The sequence below is a fragment of the Colletotrichum phormii genome, assembly GCF_030913505.1.
Source record: "Colletotrichum phormii strain CBS 102054 chromosome Unknown BDP81scaffold_1, whole genome shotgun sequence".
Taxonomy (NCBI): domain Eukaryota; kingdom Fungi; phylum Ascomycota; class Sordariomycetes; order Glomerellales; family Glomerellaceae; genus Colletotrichum; species Colletotrichum phormii.
Window position 1 is genome coordinate 70407 of NW_026851443.1, and position 19986 is coordinate 90392.

The 19986-nt window shown below is 52.5% G+C and overlaps 5 protein-coding genes across 5 annotated transcripts; 3 read left to right on the forward strand and 2 right to left on the reverse strand.

Annotated features, from left to right (window-relative positions):
- The first annotated feature begins 6769 nt into the window (after positions 1-6769).
- BDP81DRAFT_401308 (uncharacterized protein) lies at positions 6770-9146 on the forward strand. The gene has a single exon (XM_060588801.1). The coding sequence runs from the start codon at positions 7034-7036 to the stop codon at positions 8852-8854; it is 1821 nt and encodes a 606-aa protein (XP_060451211.1). The 5' UTR covers positions 6770-7033; the 3' UTR covers positions 8855-9146.
- On the reverse strand, positions 8736-9146 carry BDP81DRAFT_412140 (uncharacterized protein). The gene has a single exon (XM_060589191.1). It carries the CDS (start codon positions 9073-9075, stop codon positions 8851-8853), a length of 225 nt encoding a protein of 74 aa, XP_060451212.1. The 5' UTR covers positions 9076-9146; the 3' UTR covers positions 8736-8850.
- A 1993-nt stretch (positions 9147-11139) lies between these two features.
- BDP81DRAFT_305514 (uncharacterized protein) lies at positions 11140-11655 on the reverse strand (the record flags this gene model as incomplete). Its single annotated transcript, XM_060583180.1, has 1 exon — positions 11140-11655. The coding sequence occupies one exon, from the start codon at positions 11653-11655 to the stop codon at positions 11140-11142; it is 516 nt and encodes a 171-aa protein (XP_060451213.1).
- Positions 11656-17582: 5927 nt separating this feature from the next.
- Positions 17583-18015, forward strand: BDP81DRAFT_412149 (uncharacterized protein). Its single transcript, XM_060589192.1, has one exon. The coding sequence runs from the start codon at positions 17666-17668 to the stop codon at positions 17954-17956; it is 291 nt and encodes a 96-aa protein (XP_060451214.1). The 5' UTR covers positions 17583-17665; the 3' UTR covers positions 17957-18015.
- A 547-nt stretch (positions 18016-18562) lies between these two features.
- BDP81DRAFT_412150 (uncharacterized protein) lies at positions 18563-19042 on the forward strand. The gene has a single exon (XM_060589193.1). The coding sequence runs from the start codon at positions 18627-18629 to the stop codon at positions 18915-18917; it is 291 nt and encodes a 96-aa protein (XP_060451215.1). The 5' UTR covers positions 18563-18626; the 3' UTR covers positions 18918-19042.
- The last annotated feature ends 944 nt before the right edge of the window (positions 19043-19986 follow it).

Genomic DNA, 19986 nt, shown 5'->3' on the forward strand with positions numbered 1-19986 from the left:
GAGCAGGGATCACCTTACGCTACGGCAGCCTTCTACGAAAAGGATCCACTTAACCCTGTACGGCAGCCTATAGAGCCAACTAGGTTAAAATAGATTTTTCTATTAAAACAACAGTATGTATAAAATTAATAACAAGGATATTATTTATTGTAGCTAATATAAAGGCTCTAATTAATTATAGGGTTAAGTACGGGCTTCTTTTAAATAATTACTTTAATAATTAACTATAATTCTTATAATAATTAATACTTATATAACGTGGTTCATCAGTCAGCCGGCCGGACCAGTCAGCCGGACGTTTTTTCTAAACACACTTATGTCCAAACCACTTAAACCTTTGACGCGTAAAATCTCAACAACCATAATGCCAATCTACACCCAAGAAGACAAAGTCATTCTCGCAATTGAAGCGATCCGATCGACGCGCGCTGCAGGTGGTAACTTGAGCATTTCGCGTGCCGCAAAGACCTACAGTATCCCGAAGAGCACCTTAGCCGATAGAATGAACAACCGACCGCGACGCGAACAAGCTCAACCCCAACGACGTAAACTCGATCCGATCGAAGAGAAAACACTTCTCCAATACGTTATTGAACAGGATTCCAGAGGATTTCCTTTGCGCCTTGGCGGTGTGGAAGATATGGCCAATCTCCTGCTGCGAGCCCGTAATGGCAAGCCTGTTGGCAAGCGATGGGCCAGGCGGTTTGTGGACTCGCAGCCTGCTCTGAAAACCAAGTTTAATCGTCCATACGATTATCAAAGGGCTCTTCAAGAAGATCCTCAGGTTATATCAAAGTGGTTTGCGCTATTACGCAACATGATGGCCAAGTATGGCATCCAAGAGGGGGACCTATACAATTTTGACGAAACTGGCTTCATGATGGGCATGATCACCGCGTCAATGGTGGTAACACGCGCCGATCGACGCGGCAAAGCAAGTTCTGTCCAGCCTGGCAACCGTGAAGGGGCTATAGTCATTGAATGTATCAATTCGGGCGGGTGGTGCATCCCTCCGTTCGTGATTGTCAAAGGCGCATATCACCTTGCTAGTTGGACAACGGAATCAGGTTTTCCTAGCGACTGGGTTATCAAACCTACCAATAATGGATGGACGGATAATTAGACGGGTCTTGACTGGATTAAACACTTCGACAAACATACTAAGAACCAAACGAAGGGCGTCTACCGGATGCTTATTATCGACGGCCACGAGAGCCATTTATCGGCCGAATTTGACAATTACTGCAAGCAGAACAATATTATAACCGTCAGTATGCCTGCACATTCGTCACATCTACTACAGCCATTAGATAGTGCCCTTTATTCGCCTTTAAAACGCGCATATGGTGATGAAATCAACCTATTTATCAAAGCCTCTATAAACCATATCACTAAGTCGGAGTTCTTTATTGCCTTCTACCAGGCCCATAATAAAGTTTTTAATAAAAAAAACATTAGGGCTGCTTTTCAAGGCGCTGGAATTTCACCATGGAACCCAGAGCATGTCATTGAAAAGCTTGATGTACGTTTACGGACGCCTATACCTCCTGTGGCCAACCCTTCAACACCACCACCTTGGCAGTCGCAAACGCCCTCTAACCCATAACAAACCGTCTCGCAGTCTAATTTTATTAAAAGTCGGATCACTTCTTATCAAGGAAGCTCACCAACGCTAATTATTGCTGCAGTTGAGCAATTATTAAAGGGTGCATAGGCAATGGCGCACTCAATCACTCTTTTGACTAATCGGCTTCGTACCCTTAAGGGTGCGAATATTGCACTTGGTAAGCGCCGGAGGGCTAAAAGGACGCGGGTCCAGCTTAGAGGGGCGCTTAGTATAGAGGAATCTCAGGGTTTGCTTGAAGGGAAACAAAAAGGGAAACGTCCAGCACCTCAAGAGGATGAGGAGGGGGGTCTATCAAAGAGAGCCCAGCCAGCTCGGAGACGCTGTAGTATATATGGCGAGACCGGTCATAATACGCGAACCTGTTCTAAGGATACGGAATTGTCAAATGATTCGAGTAGTAATGAGGAATAGTTAATTCAATGTGTTGTGGTTGTGCAATAGTAAATACCATTACGTGCATGGGAAAAAGTTCGTCGCTGACTGATGAACCACGTTATTTTAAGTAAAAAAATAAAGTAATATATGCTTATATAATATAATTCCTTATTACAGCTAATTGAAATGATCCCTTAGTTATAAGTAGAAAGTACGCCTATACCTACCGTATTTACTAACTTTCATTTTGACCTGGTTAGCTTTGCAGGCTGCCGTAACCCTGCACTACTGTCCACCCATTGACGGCCTCACGCTTAGGTTGTCAAACGCTCAAAATGACTTTATCTACCATCATAGGTATTGTTTCAACATTGGGATTGCTCACGGAGATGGAAGAGACTTTAGAGCATCTCTTCATCGGAATATATGACAAGACTTCAATGGAGTAAGAACTTTTTCTTGATTTCTATTCTAATAAGAGTACTCTGTCTACTTGCTGCTGTTTGTCCTGTAACTCATCCTCCTCGGGAACCTTGTCTATTGGAGCCTCTGTACACTATCTCGGGAGAAGGTCGCTGCGATGCTACGCGTGGTTGCCACGCGTGACCAAGACGTAGACTGTGCGTTTCTCGTTCCACCAGTACCCGCTCTTCCCATTCACAATGCATGTTGTTTGAATGGGGTTCATCATCCGTGCAGTTGTCAACGAAAAGTCGATATTGTGGATTCCGCCAGATGCGCAGACGGTGGCCTTGCACGAGCCGTGGGTTTGGCTGAAGCAAGTTCTGTCGGCCGATACATCAGCTCCATCCTTTTGCCCGGATTGTATCTTTGCGAAAAGGGCTGGGCAGTCAAGGGGGCTTGGTCCAGGTATCTGTTTCTCCGTCAGCTCTGTGGTATCTACGGCGAGTGTCCTATCTTTTCAATGCCAATGATACAGCAGTAGAACAAGATTCATCGAGGGGTAGGAGGAAGCATGGTCTAGAGAAAGTGGTACGGGCAGACGGGAAGAAATAGAAGCTCACATGATTGCATCCCCAGTCATTGCCAACACCAGGAATCATCTTGGAGATGGCAGAACTCGCGTCAATGGCTGTTTCGTGCTTCAATGTCTCGAAGCTTGGGACATTGTGAGACCTGGGTCGGATCTCTTCGTGATGTCGAGGCGTGATGTCCTCATGATGCCGAGGTTTGACTTCCTCGTGGTGGCGAGGCTTGATGCCAATGGGGCTGGCGATGCCAAGGGCAGCCATTGTCAGAGTGACGATAGACAGAAAGATCATCTTGGTGGTCGGATTACTGATGCTACCGAGTGGTGTAAGTCCGAGTGGAAGAAATGAGTTGAAATGAATGCTACCAGAAAGAGAGGTCAGCGTCTGGGGAGATGGCTGTGATGGGTATGGCATGCGAACCAGTCGTGATGCAGAGATGGGAGGGCGGCTGTTCAGCTTTTTGTACAAGATGAATTTGATTCCATCAAGGTCATCTGCGGAAGCTGCATCGTGTTCATCGGCCTCCCTACCCCCTGTCCTTGGAACCTTCCCAACCCATGTGGAAGTAATACATCACGTCACACATACCTCAGTCAGGCAACCGTTTGCTCTCCACGACATTAGCGGCAGGAGCATCTTTCCCAAAGAAGGGGAATGGTAGGAACGGCTCACGCTTTTGAGCAGCAACGTCTTGATGCTGATCCATGACACCGACCCTGAGAAGCACCTTTCACGATGCATATGCGGCAGGTACACGAGGTTTCGGTTTCCTCTCGCCGGACCGATTCTGCGTCGTCGCTATGTTACACCAGTCCACTCCACATTCTCTTCTCTGATTGTGCCACTTGTTAGAAAGATCGATTCCTTGATCCTCCTCCCTACGCAAGATGAAGGGGGCTTGCCACGCGATCATGGCCACCCAAATTTGACCGGTATGTCGTCACCGCCTTCCTCGAAACCCAGCTGAAGAAGCTTGAAAGAAACCACGTTGATTTCTCGTGTTGCTGAACCATGTGCACCGTTGCAACCTGATGTCTCGGTTGCCAGCAAATTTGAAGCCCTGTGATGCGCATTCCCAGGTTCAAGGTCCTCGAGCTCTCACACCGACTATTCGGTCAGGGGTTGGACACATGAGGATGACCTCGTCGAACAACACTCTGGATATTCTTCCTCTAAATTCTGAGCTTCTAATTTTGGTCGACTTTGATCCAGGTCTCTGACGCTGGGCTGTCTCTTTCTCAACTTGATGAGAGCGCACATGCCCCAGGAGCACCTCGAGTCATCCCGGACCCAGCCAGTATGGTACCACAGGAACTTCTATTCCACCTCATGCCTACACATTCCGGTAACTAGCAACCCAGTAGCGCCTTGGCTACCTGGAATGAAGTTCTCCATTTAGTCTACACACTCAAGTGGGTGGGTGTAAGTTGAGCGGTGGGCAACCCGATGGATTCGGCGATGATCTGAAGAGGTGAGACATGTCTTCTCCGAGGCGAAAGCAACCTTTGACGCACAAATGCCTACAGCTGATCAGAGTATTGTGTGCCTTAATCTTGATGAGACTCCATCACTATAAGACCTACACAAGCAGCCTGCCGCCTAACCGACGGTTCGCTACCAGCCGGAGCGGTTCGCGAAGATCACGAGAGCTAGAGTTCAGGACTACCCGGATTTGAGGTGCAATAACCTGACTGACTTGGCCTTTCGAGCTCTTCGTAGTCTTCTCAAACACACACCAAATTCTGCTCAAATCAAAAGTGCAAGATACAACTCGCTTCATCCCTGGTCTAGAATTGCCACTCTTTGAAATTTACTTCCACGCCTGGAGACATCTACAAGTCTGATGACGGTGTGGAATACCAGACGTGTTCTGTTTTCACCATAAACACTTTCTGATGTCGAGGTTTCTGCACACAAAATCCGGGCATATTGATGGTGCTAGGAGACAAGACTTCTAGGTAAGGGGGGTGATTCACCAAAAGAAACCTAAGGTGAGTTGCCATAGAAGGGGCCGGATAATTGACATGATGGCTCGCGCCGAGAACGTATATAGACATGACGATTCAATCGAATTGGAGTGACGGTCTTCCCAAAGCACACCCCTCGATATACAGACGGGAGAGGGGGCAGACGAAGCAGATAGTCCAAGGAGAAACTTAGACGAGCTCTGCGTTCTCCCTGTGATGTTTTACGTTTCGTCTCCTCGCCTCGATCGCTTCCCATATCTCTAAACCGCCCTTAATCCCAAAGTAAACGGATGCCATACTGATAGCTATAACGCCGACGATCGCAAGCGCAGGACTATCGGTCAAAATATTCATGACTGTTTGCTATGGTCGATATTGGGCGGAGGATATATTTTGAGTTGTTGTCTTGAGGTAAGGTAGGAGATGAATCTTACTGAGCTGAACCGATTTAGATCCATAATCAACGATACTACTCGGTGAGAGGTGCGCACAATACCAAGTATAGTAGCTGATGACAAGTCTGAAGCGCAATTCCACCTTGCATCGATGTCTTCCCAGCGCCAGCGCGGCCTTTCTTGAGATTTTTGAGCTCGTACGTGAAGTCTGGCTGTATATTCATTCAAAATGTAATTTCTGAGCTGAAGCTAGTTAGATACAGAATCAACGCTACTACTCAGTGAAAGAGGTGAACAATACCAAAAATCGCAGCTGATGGCAAGTCTGAGGCGCAATATCACCTGGCGTCAAATTCCCAGCGTCGGCGCGGTCTCTCTCTAACTTCCTCAGTTCGTATGTATGTGCACTCTGGTGGTGTATTCATTCGGCTGACTGACTGACGATGTATTTCCTCGTCCGAGTATTCCATCGAGTCGAAGTCATCTCTCACATATATACCGTCTCATCACAACAAAGCATCTCCTGTCCACAGAACAGCGTCGCCCCCAGACCAAGGAAAACACCACCACCCACAAAGGAAGCAAAATCACCTGCGCATTCATCCTTTGACTTCTCGTTTACCCCCAACGTTCGCCACTCACCCAGACTGTTCCTATTCTTTACGCTTCTTCTTCGGCGGATCCTTCCAGACTTTCTCTCTTGGGCAAGCACGACACGAGCAGATGCGTTTCGGTCAATGAGGTGTTAGCCCTGTTCACCATCACAAGGCACTCACTCATTTTGCGATTGACCAAAAATACATCCCACGCGACTTTTGATCACACCCCTTTCAGTGAACAGCAGACTGTTTGCCTCGTCCTCATCCTCGACCTTGGCCTCGACCAAGTAGGGCTGCTCTGCAGCACCTCCCCTCTTCATAAACACTCACCTCCCACACAAAGCCATTGTTTACTTTGACCTCCCACATCCATCCACACTTTTCCTTGAGTAGAGGTGAACTTCACATTGTCCACTCCATCTCTCGACTTTTCCGCACAAAACAAAAACCAAGACGACGCAAAACAAAAAAAAGGCAGGGTCGGGGGAGAAGTACATCGCTCAAGAAGAAGACCGCGATCCTTCCCCCCCTTTTTCACCTCAACCACCTCACCCAAACAAGTATTTCTCACCTCAATCCCCCCATCGATCTCTCACCTGACGACCGCGACAATAGAAATCGATTCCATTGTGAGCAGTAGAAAGAGATCCGATTCATCTTTCGCTTCTACCGTCGCTCTTCCCCCAAACAAAAACATCAACAAATATCACGTGCGATCGTGCCAGTAGGTGATTTCTCCTTCTCACCCACTCACACTCCCCTTCCATCTCAAAAATAGTAACAACTCACCATGGTCTAGACGGAGCTCATTTTGCAATATCGTTTTGGCATTTCTGCTAGGTTGTTTTTTGTTGTTTGTCCAGCATTTTGCAGCCTACAGCTACACATACGATACCAGCACATTTACTCGACTTGACTCGACGCGACACAGCGATACTCATAGCTCATAGCTCACGATACCTTCTACCGATCGTGTACCCCTATACCAAAACGAACAGGGCAGCATCATACACACCTCCAAGGCTCATACTACCCCTTGCGTACATACCTCAAGCCCCTATTGCGGGTATCCTTCAAGATGGCTCCCTCAGCCCTTCACTCCCTCCCCTCGCCAACCATAACCTTCAAGCCTATCCTAGCAGCATTCGCACAGCTGCCAACAGCAACCCCAACAACGTTGCTAACGACAGTCGCAAAGCTCATACCCCGAACTGCCACGAACGTGTCCGTCTACATCACCCAGAGCCCCTCGGCTTCCCCAGCACCGACAGACGCACCGAATCTCAAAGACCCAGTCTACGGCAACCTCACCTGGACATTCATCGTCGTCCCGTGCGTCCCCGTCATCGTCCTTGTCTTCTTCATCTTTACCTGCTACCAGGAACGCCGCCGCACCATCAAGAACATGGAGAGAAATCCCGATATTGAGATGCAGACCTTCCACAAGTACTGGTTCCCCTGGCGCGAGCTCGATAAGAACGAGGCCCCCAACGAGGTAAGTGAAACCAACAAGAACCTGTCCTCCTCCCAAATCACATCTCTTCCCCTTGGTGCCCGAGACGGCGTTGTTGGTCCTGGAGATGCTGCTGCTGCTGCTGCTGCTGCTGCTTCAGCTACGGCCGGCAGCACACCCCCAGGCATCATCACCCTCGAAGACCACTCCCGTCGCAAAAACCGTCCATGGGCAGCGTGGCACCCGAGTGACGGAACCCAGATCCCCCTCATAACCCTCTACGATAACCCCCCCTCCTGGGGCCGACGACACCTTTGGTCCGAAGTCATGGCATACCCGTCTCTCCTGACGCCTGGCCTCATCCGTCGTCGAACTAAACCTCCCAAACCCGATCCCGCCGACGATACCTCCTCCCCATCCTCCTACTCCTACTCCTCCCCTCTGAGCCCGAACGCCTCTCCCCCGAGACTGGATACCTCCCCGAGACCCGCTCCCCCTCGAACCCCCGGCGGTCTACGCATCATCACGGAATCCGGCGAAGGCGAAATCACCACCGCCCCGAAACGCCCCCGATTCGCAGAGCCCACAACTCAAATCATCGAATCCTACCAACCCGAACCCGAACACGGCCCCGGACGAGAAACTAACCAACATCCCACCCAGATCTACGGAAGAACAGGCCGCCGTCGCCACTGGGGCCGCGAAGACGACCATCCCCGCGAGAACCACAGCTCGAGCTCCAGCTCAGGCCATAGTTCCCGCGAAAACCAGACAGACAAGTCAGACGAAGCAAACGAGAACGGTTATGGCAACGAAGAAGGCAACAACTCGGACGCAGACTCCATCACAACACAGAAACCCATCCGCCCGCCCACCGACATGCCCTCCTTCGGCCGCTTCAAAGACGTCTCTTCCTCTACCGCCACTGCTCAGAAGAGCCCCACCACCACCACCACCACCGCAAGCAGCAGCGGCACAGGCACGGGCACCTGGGCAGCAGGCCACATCCCCTCCTACTACGGCGCCTCTCCATTCCCGGCGCAAACACACGTCAAGCAGCCACGTGGAAAGCCTCATCCATCCACGAGCGCATCCACCTCGGCAACCCCAACCGCAGCAGCAGCAGCAGCAGCAGCCCTCTCCCGCCGAGCCCACGCCTCAACATCGCGATCCTCCGCCGCAAACTCAGACGGCGTTTCCCCGCTCTCCAGTGCGCGCTCCTCCACCGTCATCGTCACAGCCGGCGACGCCCGCCGCCGAACAGCAAACACCGTCTCCAGCGTCGGATCCGAGCCGGGCTCTCCAACGCGCATGGGCAGCGCTCAGTGGCGTGGCAACCTCGTGTTCGATTCTGACGAGGAAGAGCAGGACCAGGGCAGCAAATTCGTCCGCGAGGGTGGTTCTGATAACAAGGTGGGAAAGCACAGCAAGAATGTCAAGCCCTAGAACAGCGAGACCTCTTCTGCTGATGCTGGTACCGCATTTCCCGCTGGAACCGACGAGAACATGACCGCGAGCAAGTCCACGTCCAAAGGCAAAGGCAAGGCCAAGAGCCAGTACAGATCTAAATCCGACACTGTCGCCGGAGCCAAGACAGACAACATCATCGCCAAGACCAAAGCCAAATGCACCTGCAAAAGCAAAGGCAGAGGCAAAGGCAAAGCCATACCCGCCAACGCCAGTGGCGGTGCAGCCGTCGACGACGTCGTCGTCGCTGAATCATCCACCTCCGCGTCCGCGTCCTCGTCATCCTGCCCTCGGCACCCGAGCCTCACCCACAGCTCCGCCGTCGTCGAGGCATCCCAGTCCATCCAGTCCACCTCCGCGGCACCGGAAGTCCGAGGCCCGGCGACCAAGAACAAGGCCCATCGCAGATCGATTACAGAGTGGCCCCGCGTCTGCTCCGGCTGCGGCCAGGTGGGATAAAAAGTCCCCCGATCCAATTCATCCTGTCCATTCCGTCTGCTGTCAAGTGAACGAGGCGAAACAGTACGGTAACAACTGAGACTTTTCGGAAGACGTGGGGGGGGGGGGGGGGGGGAAGGAGGGAAAGGAAGAGAACGGAAGGAGAGGATGAGTGGGGGGCCGAGGTGTTCGCAAGGGATGAGGAACCAACCCACGATGAACGCGATACCATCACGACGAACACACTTCCGCATCCAAAATCTTATTCATCCCACCACCATTCCCATCTCATCTGAAAAGAATCCCACCACTATCGTTCGTACGCCGTACTCGCTTGGCCTGGGACCCGATTACCATGCCAAAGATGGAAGTCCATCCTTTTCAGTTCGCCATGGGGTATGTCGACAGTGAGATGGATGGCTCAAACTCTCTTGAACCTTTCTTCTTCTGCCTTTCGCTCTCTTCAGCCACAACTCAGGACAAGGTGATATCCCCGTCCCTTTCCCCCTCCATCACCTTCCTTCTTCTCTCTTTCGCTCCCTCTCGCTCTTCTCTCTCTCTTTCTCTCTCTCTCGCAAACAGCAAATCTTCTAACGCGTTTGAGCCTCTGTTATAGTTCCCTCCTCCCTCGCTTATTACACCATCCCATCCTAGCCGACATCTTGGATTTGAGATGGAGTAAAACCCCGCGGAACACTCTCTTTCCTTTTTTTTTCCCTGAATCTGCGTGTGGTGCGAGAGAATTGTGCGTGTGTAAGGATTATTGTATGTCTAGGATACCAGGATAAACGAGGAGTATCTCTTGAACTTTGCTGAACCGGATCGGGATCCGGCACACTTGCACTCTGTAGTTGTCGGTGTGTCCTCCAAGCATGAACGTGATTGCCGAGGTGGTCGGCCTGTGTCCTTGTCAGCTCGTCTTTTGGTAAGAAAAGAAGGGTCTACCCCAACAAACGTGCGTCGTTTCATGGCAATCACTTTGGCCAAAACGCGTAAAAAGAAGGGATGACCCATGTCCAGCAGTTGGAAAGAGATTCGAAACGACGAGAGACGCAGAGAGCGAGAATGGGAAATGTGTGTAACCAGAAAAATACGGGATACCCGACAGCCAGAGCGCTTCTCGACTGCGGGGTCCCTGATGAACTCTTTGATTGCTCTCGCCTGATACCCTAATGCGTATAGAGGCCGTCTAAAAGAAGCCTGACAATAATAATCCCCACCCCAATAATCCTTTTATACCACAAACCGCAGCTATGGCGAAACCGCACGCGTCTCTCCTTGACGCAGTAAGCGTGCCCCCAATACCCTTGTACAAAAAGTGCTGGTGCTGTTCTCCCCATGTGAAGAATCGAAAAGTAGGAAAAGCCCTGGTCTCTCCGTAAACGTAGACATCAAAGTGAATTGCTTCGTGTCTCGTAGTGCCGATACCCTCGGACTTCTCACAGCCCGTGGGGTTTATCGGGAACCCCTTCTGTAGGATACTGAATCGCAAAGTGCCGCTGCTCGCTCGCTGATGGATTGCCCATGCATTGAACTCCAAAAAACGCCTGATCGTAATTAAGGTGGCCCCGTCCCTTTGTTGATGACAAGGCTCGATATGAAAAAGAGACAGTAGAGGAATGATCGCCCGAGGTGGCCATCGGGCGACAGTAATAATGGGTCGTTGTATATAATACAAACTGAAGGGAAAGTGGCAAGAGCGTGGTGATAGAAGAGCGTCTATGCGTCTATGCGGCTATGTTCGGTATGATTGTTGGCCAGCTGGCCAGATAGGTGTTTTGTGGTCCATTGTCGAAGTGTATATGTCGCCGAAAGACTTGTCGCCCTCACTTGTTTCCATCGGGGGTGCCCCAGATGGGTGCGCCCAAAGGCTTGCTGACGCCAAAGCCAACACCGACGCCGACACCAATAACGAGGAGGCCAATGGCGACCTTCATGATGATGCGGTTCTTCTTGCTCATGCGGGCCATGCAGGCGCAGGAACCTCTATCACGCTTTGCGGCCTTTGCCTTGGCCTTCCAATCCTGCTTGCCCGGCCATATCGTTGGGCAGTCTTTCGTGGTTGTGATGCTCTTCATGGCGTATGGGTCGGAGGAGGATGTCGTGGTGATCATAGCCTCAATGTCGGTATCGAAGGGGTTCTCGTTGCGGTACGACCGCGGGGTAGAAAGATTGCTGTCGCGGGGCATCTCCAGGCTCTTCTCGGGGGTTGAAGCCACGGGAGTAAGTGTGCCCGGGGTCGGGGTAATGGTGTCGGACAGCTTCGAGTACGCCGCCTTCTCGGGGAGAGCGATGCTGGCGACCGTGGTGTGGACGGCCACCTTTTCTTGGGGAACGGCCATTGTTGCGGTAGGGGGGTTGGCAAGACTGGCTTGCTAACGATGTGTGATGGGATTGTCGTATCGAAGAACTCGAGTGTGTCCAATTGCTCAAGTTGTCTGTCCAAAGAGGAGCAGATACAATTGCCAAGACTGCTGCAAGAGGTGGGTTAGTCAACGGCCATTGACGAGGTACAAGAGTGAATCAGGGCAGAGACTCGAGGAGAAGTTGGTGAAGTAGGGTAGGAGTTGAGATCGATGGGAACTAGATGGGGTAGAAGAACTGGGGTGACGTACATCAGGAGGCAGCTCACCCAAGAAGTGACCTAGCGTAAAAGGAATGGAGAATGATAGGCGAAGCCGAAAGCCTTGTAGACGAGCAGCAATGGCCTAATATCAACCCACTCGAATGGTTCCACCAGCCAGCAGGTGAGAAAACGGAGCAGGTAGGCGGTCGGGGCAAGTCCCAAGCCAAATGTCTTTCCACTGATAGGCGGTTTCGAAGTCGAACCCTGCGGAAGGGTCTGGTGATGTCAACCGGGGAGTGGTTGGCAGATTGAAGAGATAGCGAGACACGGGGCGCGGAAAGGGAGAGTGTGGATTGGGCGTTGAAATTGAGAGTGGAAGTGAGGTCAACGGAGGCGAGTGAAGGGAGGAGGAAGGGGAGTAAGGCGTAGATGAAGGGTCCGAGAAGTAGGTAGAAGGAGCAGGTGGCAGAAGTAGAGAGAGCTCGATCCAACGGGTGGTGGGAGGTTTTGGATTTTGGATTTTGAGGACAGATGGTAAACGGTAGACGGCAGAGGATTCTCTCTCAAGAGACGAGACGAGACGAGGATGGCGAATGGCGAGAGGGAGGTTGAAACCAGAAACCGAAGACCCGTTTAACAGCGCATTTGGGACGACCTTTGACTTGGCAGATGTTGCAAAGTTGAACCCTCAAAGAGACGACACACGGCAGAAGAAGAGAAGGGCCTGATAATGAGAGCGAACGTGCACGGGGAGGGAGGTGTCACGATGGTTTTATTGGGGATGGTATGGCATTGTGTGTATTCTTGAGTCTTGTCGTTTGGCCCTTGGGTGTGAATTCTGGACCTGGTTCAGCCAGAGACGCAGTGAGTAGGGGATAGAGAGAGAGGCAGACTGGGGGGGGGGGTTGTATTTTGAGAAGAAGAAGGAGGAGTGGGGTGTGTGTGTACGAATGCTCCGTACAGAAGAGCAGGTGCAAGGTCTCCATCCTTGCCATCTACGGATACAGATACAAAGTACATGGTTAGTGGCCGACGGGTGTGTGCGAGACAACCCCAAGACACACTGAGAAAGAGCCACAGAGCCACGAGAGCGTGGGAGAGAGACGAGAGTGAGAAAAGGCAAATTGGTGAGTGACAGACATGGGATGGACGAGCGAGACGAGATTGTGGATGTGCATCGCGCAGGGAACACCAGAGTACGTACCGGTACGTATCCTACGCTACTGCAGAGAGAGAAATACGTACCTATCTTTCGAGGACCCTCTTGGACCTGCACTCTGGGGGGGGGGGAAGGAGGAGGCAAATGGAGGCACTGGAGCCCTGGAGCAAATGGAGCAAGAGCAATGGAACAAGCCGGGGTGTGCCATTTGGGGTGTCAATGGGAGTGGAAAGAGTCGAATGGAGCCAAGATTGCGCCGGGCAGGGGCACCGTGGGGACCCAGGCCCGGCTGCTATTTTCTCTTGCAGCAACGTATTTTCCCTCGCCTTTATTCTCTTCTGCCTTTTTCCTGCCCTGCGCGTACATACACTACGGATATGCTTCTTCACTATCAATATCTGTACGAATAACTGTGCGATATTATGCCATGCCACACTCTACTGGGGATAAATTGACCGGGTCAGACAGGTCCACCAGCCAAACGAGGGCTGTCACTGTCAGTCTAGCTCTGACGCCAGCACCAGCACCAAAGCTTGCACCAACACCAGCATCGGGGATCACAGACTGGTTTGCTCTACTCCGTAGAGAAGAACAAAGTGCCTTGGATCTGGGATACCGGGATATTCTTCTCTCTTTTTTTCTTTTTCTTTTTCTTTTTCTCACTCGGTTTTGTTTCTTGTGCAGGGCCTAATGCTGGAGCTTGGGACACTTGGGGTTTAGGGGACAGACACACCACACTGACCTTGACACTGACACTGGACGGCGGCAGGCGGCGACGAACTCCTCGAGAAGAATCGGAATCGCGCATTGATGCCGTCGAATGTCGAAGCGATGCGACGTGAGGCCATGCGATGCGACGGTAAGTATCCATTCGTGTACTCTTGCCCTCTACTTTTTTGCCTTTGGTCTGCTTCTATTCTTCATTCTAGGTTTTCGAGGCTTGCCATGGCCTTCCCTTACCTTTGAACTTACCTAAGGTTCTATTGGCCCAGGTACACATTTATGTACCTCAGATATTTCTTACTTAATACACCGGCTGCAAAACCCGTAAATCGGACAAAATATGTACCTCGACGGCTCCAGTCTCCCCGAGGGGAAGAGGAAGGAATTTCGAGCCAGCTGAACCGGGGTCACACACAGATTCGCAGCCCCCGTGCCTGGCCCTTTGCTACGTACTACGTACACAGTAGAGTCTTCAGACTCCAACTAGTGTAGTAGATTCAGAGACTGGCTTCATTGTTGCAACCTCTATCGCGTTACCTCGGGCCAGTCCAGACCACGCATCAGGTCTTGCCCTCTTTCAGTCCTAAGCTGGCATGGCCGGTAGGGCTACTGGAGCTGCCGACCTGCAAGATGGCTCACGAGACCAGCCGCACAGCAGAGACACACACAGGCACACATGCGCCGTAGACGGGATGAAGGAAGGGAGCCAGCGGTTGACAGGTCTGACCATTGCACATGTGGGACGTCCGTGTGTGTCTCTCTTCGCCGCTCTGTGGCATCGTAGGCGTGGGCGCGGGCGTGAGCGTGAGCGGTGGATGATGACAGCCGACCCAGTCGTGCCAGTGAACAAGAAACCAACTTGGACGACCTGGGCCATATGGCCCCCGCCATGCGCCGTAGCTAGGGCCGAAACAGGTTACTCTTAACCGTGTGCTTGCGGGGGAACTACTTCCAAGGTTCTTCGTCTTCTTCTCCATTATTGCGGCGGCCTGTGCCTGTGCCTGTGTTGTATTGTGTCTGTGCCTGTCATCAATAAGTCTGTTGGCCTGTCAGAGGGGCAAAAAAAGATGTAACTCGTTGGTGGAAGCAAACAAACGGTGAATCGACGTCTTCGTCCTCGGCAGATGTTGGGTTTCAAAGGTTGATTGGCGATGACTGACACCCAAAGTAATTGTCAAAAGGGTAAACCCAATTGCATCTGCCCATCGTAGCGGCAGCCAGCCGGGAGAGGACAAAACTCCAACGATCAGAGTACCTACTTCGCACAGCGATGGCAGGAAACCAGCCACGCGACCATGGCGGTCAGCCATTGACTTAACGATGGCCCGTGATGAGTCAAGTTTGCAATGATCGACTTTTCCCTGGAAGTTGTTTGCTGCTCGCGAAAGACATTGCTTCCATTTGGTACTGGCCAAGGTAAGGTAGAGAAGAGCAGGAGCCAGAGACGGCTTGCACCTGCCAGTGGCACCTGTCTGGCGTGCCTCTTGCCTCGCACTTGGGGAAGAAGGTTGCAGTAGCGGGATGGCGGTGGGTTGGTTCGCGCTATGGAAAGCGCCTCCGGTCCTGGCTAGGTTCCCTTGATTGGCAAAAGTGATTCTGGTTCCATCTGCGCTGCCGTTTTTGGGACTGGCTTCTTTTTTTTTCCACAAAAACACTCCACTAGCGGGAATCTCCATGCGATTTTATACATGTATCTGATTGGCTTATCTGGGCTCCGTGCTCCTGGACTTGCCCTGGTCACCCTGGTGTCAAAGACAGTTTAGTGCATATCTGCATAAAGTACGTACCCCTCACTCAATTCATCCTTCAATGCCTCAGCACCTTGTCGTGCTCATCTCTCAGGTCCACCAACCTGGAAGTCGCTCCCCCCCCCCCCCACTGGCTGCTGCTGTTGTAACTTGTGGCTGCTGATTCTCCAGTCCTCCTCCTGCCATCCATGCATCTCGCAGCTGTCTGACTGTCCTTCAATCTTTCGCAGGTGTTTCTCACCACGAATTGCGCCCGAGATTTCCTCGCCATGCTTTGCCTGCTCCCATCTACCTGCTGCCGCCCCTCTTCTTCACATGAATGAATCCTCGTCATTTTCTGCGCGTGTTTGCGCTGTGTTTCCCCTCATCTTACATACTTCAGGCCTCCCGGCTCAAGCTAGGTAGCAGCCAGTCAGTAACCACAAGTCAACTTCAGGTTGACCAAAGAGGCATTGCTGATAGTAGGCGCTGACACAGACGTTCAAGTTCACTCGTCCACTCAGTAGCACTCGTTGAGTTGTGCCAGCACCGCAGCTCTACCATCCGTCTTGTCTTCCTCTAGAAAGTCTACGGTGTGATCCCCAGCCACTGCCGACGCCGTCTTGTCCCGGAAACCTACCTAGACCAGCTGCCAAGGGCACCCGTCAAGAGGCTTTCAACAAACGCCACGACGGACTGCGTACGCAAGTCTTAGCTGCTGGCCGGATACGCCCTGGCTCCCATATCAACGACTTTCACTTTGTCGCACCACGAGGAGAAACCTCCAGCCGCCTCCAAGCCACCGCTTGTGACGAGGCCGCAAACCTCAATCCGCAGAGAGGCTGGCCCCATCACTAACAGCCGCATATTCATCGTCCACCGTCTGTCTCCTTCGACGCTCAACCCGAGGGAACAAGGGAAAACATCCTCAAGGCTCGAGGACCCCTCTTTCACTGCCTTCTCCCGCTTCTGGCCTGCCCTGCTAGTCAACTGGGCTCACCTATCACGTGCCGTACAGCGTACACACACACACCTCTCGACCCGGCCGTATCAAGCTGCACCACTGCAGCAGTTCTCCCCTCTGGGCGGGAAAAGAGGACCATCCTGGCTCCCTCTCGCCTCTTCCTTGGATAAAGACGACATCGACACCTGCGACCACCGGTGACAGGCTATAACAGCCCACAGTTACACAGCAAGCAAGTCAGTTCAGGATGCACATTCCGTCCCGGCGCATTGGGAGTTCCACCCTGATTCATCTTGCTGCCGCCGGACCTCTTTTGCTCATTCGTTGAGACGCACGCTCGGTTCCCAATTGGGTCTTTTGGGCCATCCGGCCGAGTGGCCGTCCCCCGTCTCTTCATCGGTCCCTCCATGGCGGCATGTTTATCTCTCGACCTACCGGCCCTCAACCCAAACACCCGGCCTTCGATCTTCCACGGCCGTGTTATGCCACCGGCCCTCGTCTTTATGCAGATATATGCAACCTCCCAGCGTAGCCCATGAAAGGGCCCATGCCGTGCATAGTACTAGCTGGCACCAGCAACAAAACATGCTAGGCACCTTGTATTGCCTCTGCGGCCTACCATGCAAGATCCAAGGCCTTTGGAGTTTGCTATCGCTCTCCCCGCGGCACAGGGCCCGGTTTGAAATTTTGAGCGACACAGCAGCCAATGCGTTCCCCAGTTTCCATCTTGCGCTGCCGCCGTGTCTTGAGAGAGTTCGTCGGGGACGCTCCCCTGTCGCCTGTTACAGGATCCATATCCACATTTTCCACCCACCTTATCCTTTCCCCCCTTTCGTTGAACGCGTTGCTGTCTCCCGTAACTACCTTGACAGGCTCCGTCGCATTGAAGACGTTCATCATGTTTGGCGAAACGACCCTGGCAATCGGGTCTCTTCATGAGGCAGACAGGCGTGACAGGATCCATTCTTGACTTTGCCGCCCCCAGTCTATCCTGGCCGCTTGTCTCGCTTGCTGAGAAGCTACGGAGAGTCTCCTCCTCCCTGCGTCAGTATGGATCCAGCTCGTTGTTGTTCTAAGTTTTGCATCAGAACGGACACCATCCGTCGCTCCCCATTCACTCATTGCGTTATGATGATGAGCGAGAGAGTGAGACAGTACGGCTATGATCTGAGCCGTTGGATGTTGACCGACGACCGTTGCATTGCTGCTGTCAATGTCGCATCTATCGTCTTTTTTTTTTGCTGAAATGACCTGGCTTGGATCCGTATCGCTTTTCGTTCTCGCTCTCGCAACCTCCACAGGCCATTTAGTTCCTACACAATCGGCACACACCCGCGTATTCATCATCCTTGCTACAGACGCTGGGCGGTGCTGGAACAGCCTCTCCGCAGGTCTCACTCGTCACTACTCCGTACTGTCTGGATCATCAACGTCAACATCAGTCATCAACTTCAGCCTTCGTTGTCGTTATCGTCATGGCGGATCGAACCGCGTTTTCACTTGACGAGCAGTACGAAATGTTCGCATCATAGCCTCATATCCTTCTCCACTGTAATATCTCGTTTTGTTCTTTCCTACGGATACTCCTCTGCGCAACGCAGCAAGATGCCAAGAAGCAGCTAGGGACCTTTCCGTGCCAGGGCACAATCAAGTCGTAAAGCTTGTCTACGGAACACAGTCTTGCGGCTTGCCGACGGTTGGCCCCATCTCCGACTGACCTGACCCATTGATGAGGTGGTTCTTCCCGTACCGCGTCCACTTTGCGCGTGGTGTCGTGTCAGCTGTCTGTCGGTCTATCAATTGTGACTATCGATGCAACCTCGTCCCTGAGAAGCAACTAACAATTGGTTGGGACATGTCTCTTCTGATAGTCGCCTGGGGGGGGGGGGGGGGGGGGGGGCGGCGCCATCTGCCCGCTTGGCCATTGACCAGCACCAGGCGGGCCTTCGTCTGGGCGCCCAAGAGCTGGCCCCGGGAGTTTGCACTTTGCAGCATACTTCGACGACAGTCGACACCCTACCTGGGAACACATCTCGTCGTCGCCGACAATCCAGAACCACAGGCTCGCCGCTAATGCAAGGCACATCCAACCAGAGTCCAGTGAGCTCACACCTTTTGATCTTTCCAGAACGACGACTCCCAAGTTCCAACACAGAGAACACCCAACCGAGAACATGGTCCGGCCTGCTGTCACCTGCGGCCTTGTGGCATTCTTGCAGCTCTGCGGATTTGCTCTCTTGTCGCCTCATCCGCCTGCCCACCCCCTTTCTTTCTTGGTGTGCCAAGTCGTGATGCCGGACGGAAGACCAAGAGATAGGCTTGCGTCTCTTGGGTTCTTTTCCGCTTCTTGGCTTTCGTGGCCAGCACACCACAATCCTATTTTGCCCGAACCACTACACACCTCCTTCACTCGCTTGTCCGAACTGGCTCGTATGCACAGCAGGCGAGTCGACTCGGTCGAGTAGTAAAGGGAAGTGGGCGAATATTGACTGACACTGACAGACACGCTACAGTTCTATCGTGAGTCTCGCTGCTGTGCCTCAACATAGCAGCGGTCCTATATCCCGCACTCGCCACAAGATCGCATTTTGCCGAGCGCAGGATAAGACGACTGGGACTACATTCCACCTGTGACAATTGTCGCACGAGCGGTTCCTCCCTCTTTCCTACCCATTTCATCGTTCATCGTTGGCTTCACAAGGTCCAACCGAGCAGAGGGGCAAAGTGAGCAGGCCTCAACACAAACGGGAACCTTGTGCCGCTTAGCGTACGTCGGCGACTCATGCACACAATGTCGGGGTGCCATCGTGTCATCCCCAGTGACCGCCCTGGCTCTTCCATGATCCATCTGATCCAAGGAAAATGACTAAGTATCGTAGGAGCGCATGCTGTTTCTACGCGAAATTCCAGAAAGTAGCAACTTGCGCGGGCTGGCGTATGGTCTGACATCATGAGGGGGGAATGCTTGGTTTCCTAGGCAAGTGAGACCAAGAATGAACCGATGCAAGCTGCTCGTGCTAGACGATGGATCAATGTGCGAGCGTGACAAGCCCCCGGGTCGCAGCTTTGGATGAGCTTGAATGGCCCTATCATCCATCGGCCATGGGTGCTGGGAGGGCGGGCGAGGACACTAGAGAAGAAGCCCAACGGGGAAAAATCCAAATAATACCACTGCCCACGGAGTCTAGGGCCGGCCTTGACACCATTGGATGCCGATGTCGTCTCTGGTCCTAGCTCCGGAGGCGGGTGAGCGAACGGCGCAGCAAGCAGTTTTGTGTACTATTGTAGGCGCGGCCAGGGTGGACGAATGGGAGTTTACCCCTCACTGTCCCATTCGTGAATGGCACTTGCAATGGTTCAGTTCAGTTCAGTTTGGGGAGGTCCGGTGAGAGTTCGTGGGAGGAATCGAGGATGGTCCCGAGGCCTAGGCGGTCAAGGTTGTGAAGTGGTTCGGAATCGAGTCCTTTTGACAAGCTTCGTGAGGGTTTGCTTTAGCCTGGGTCCGGAAATTCCGCCAGACAGTTTGCGATCAGA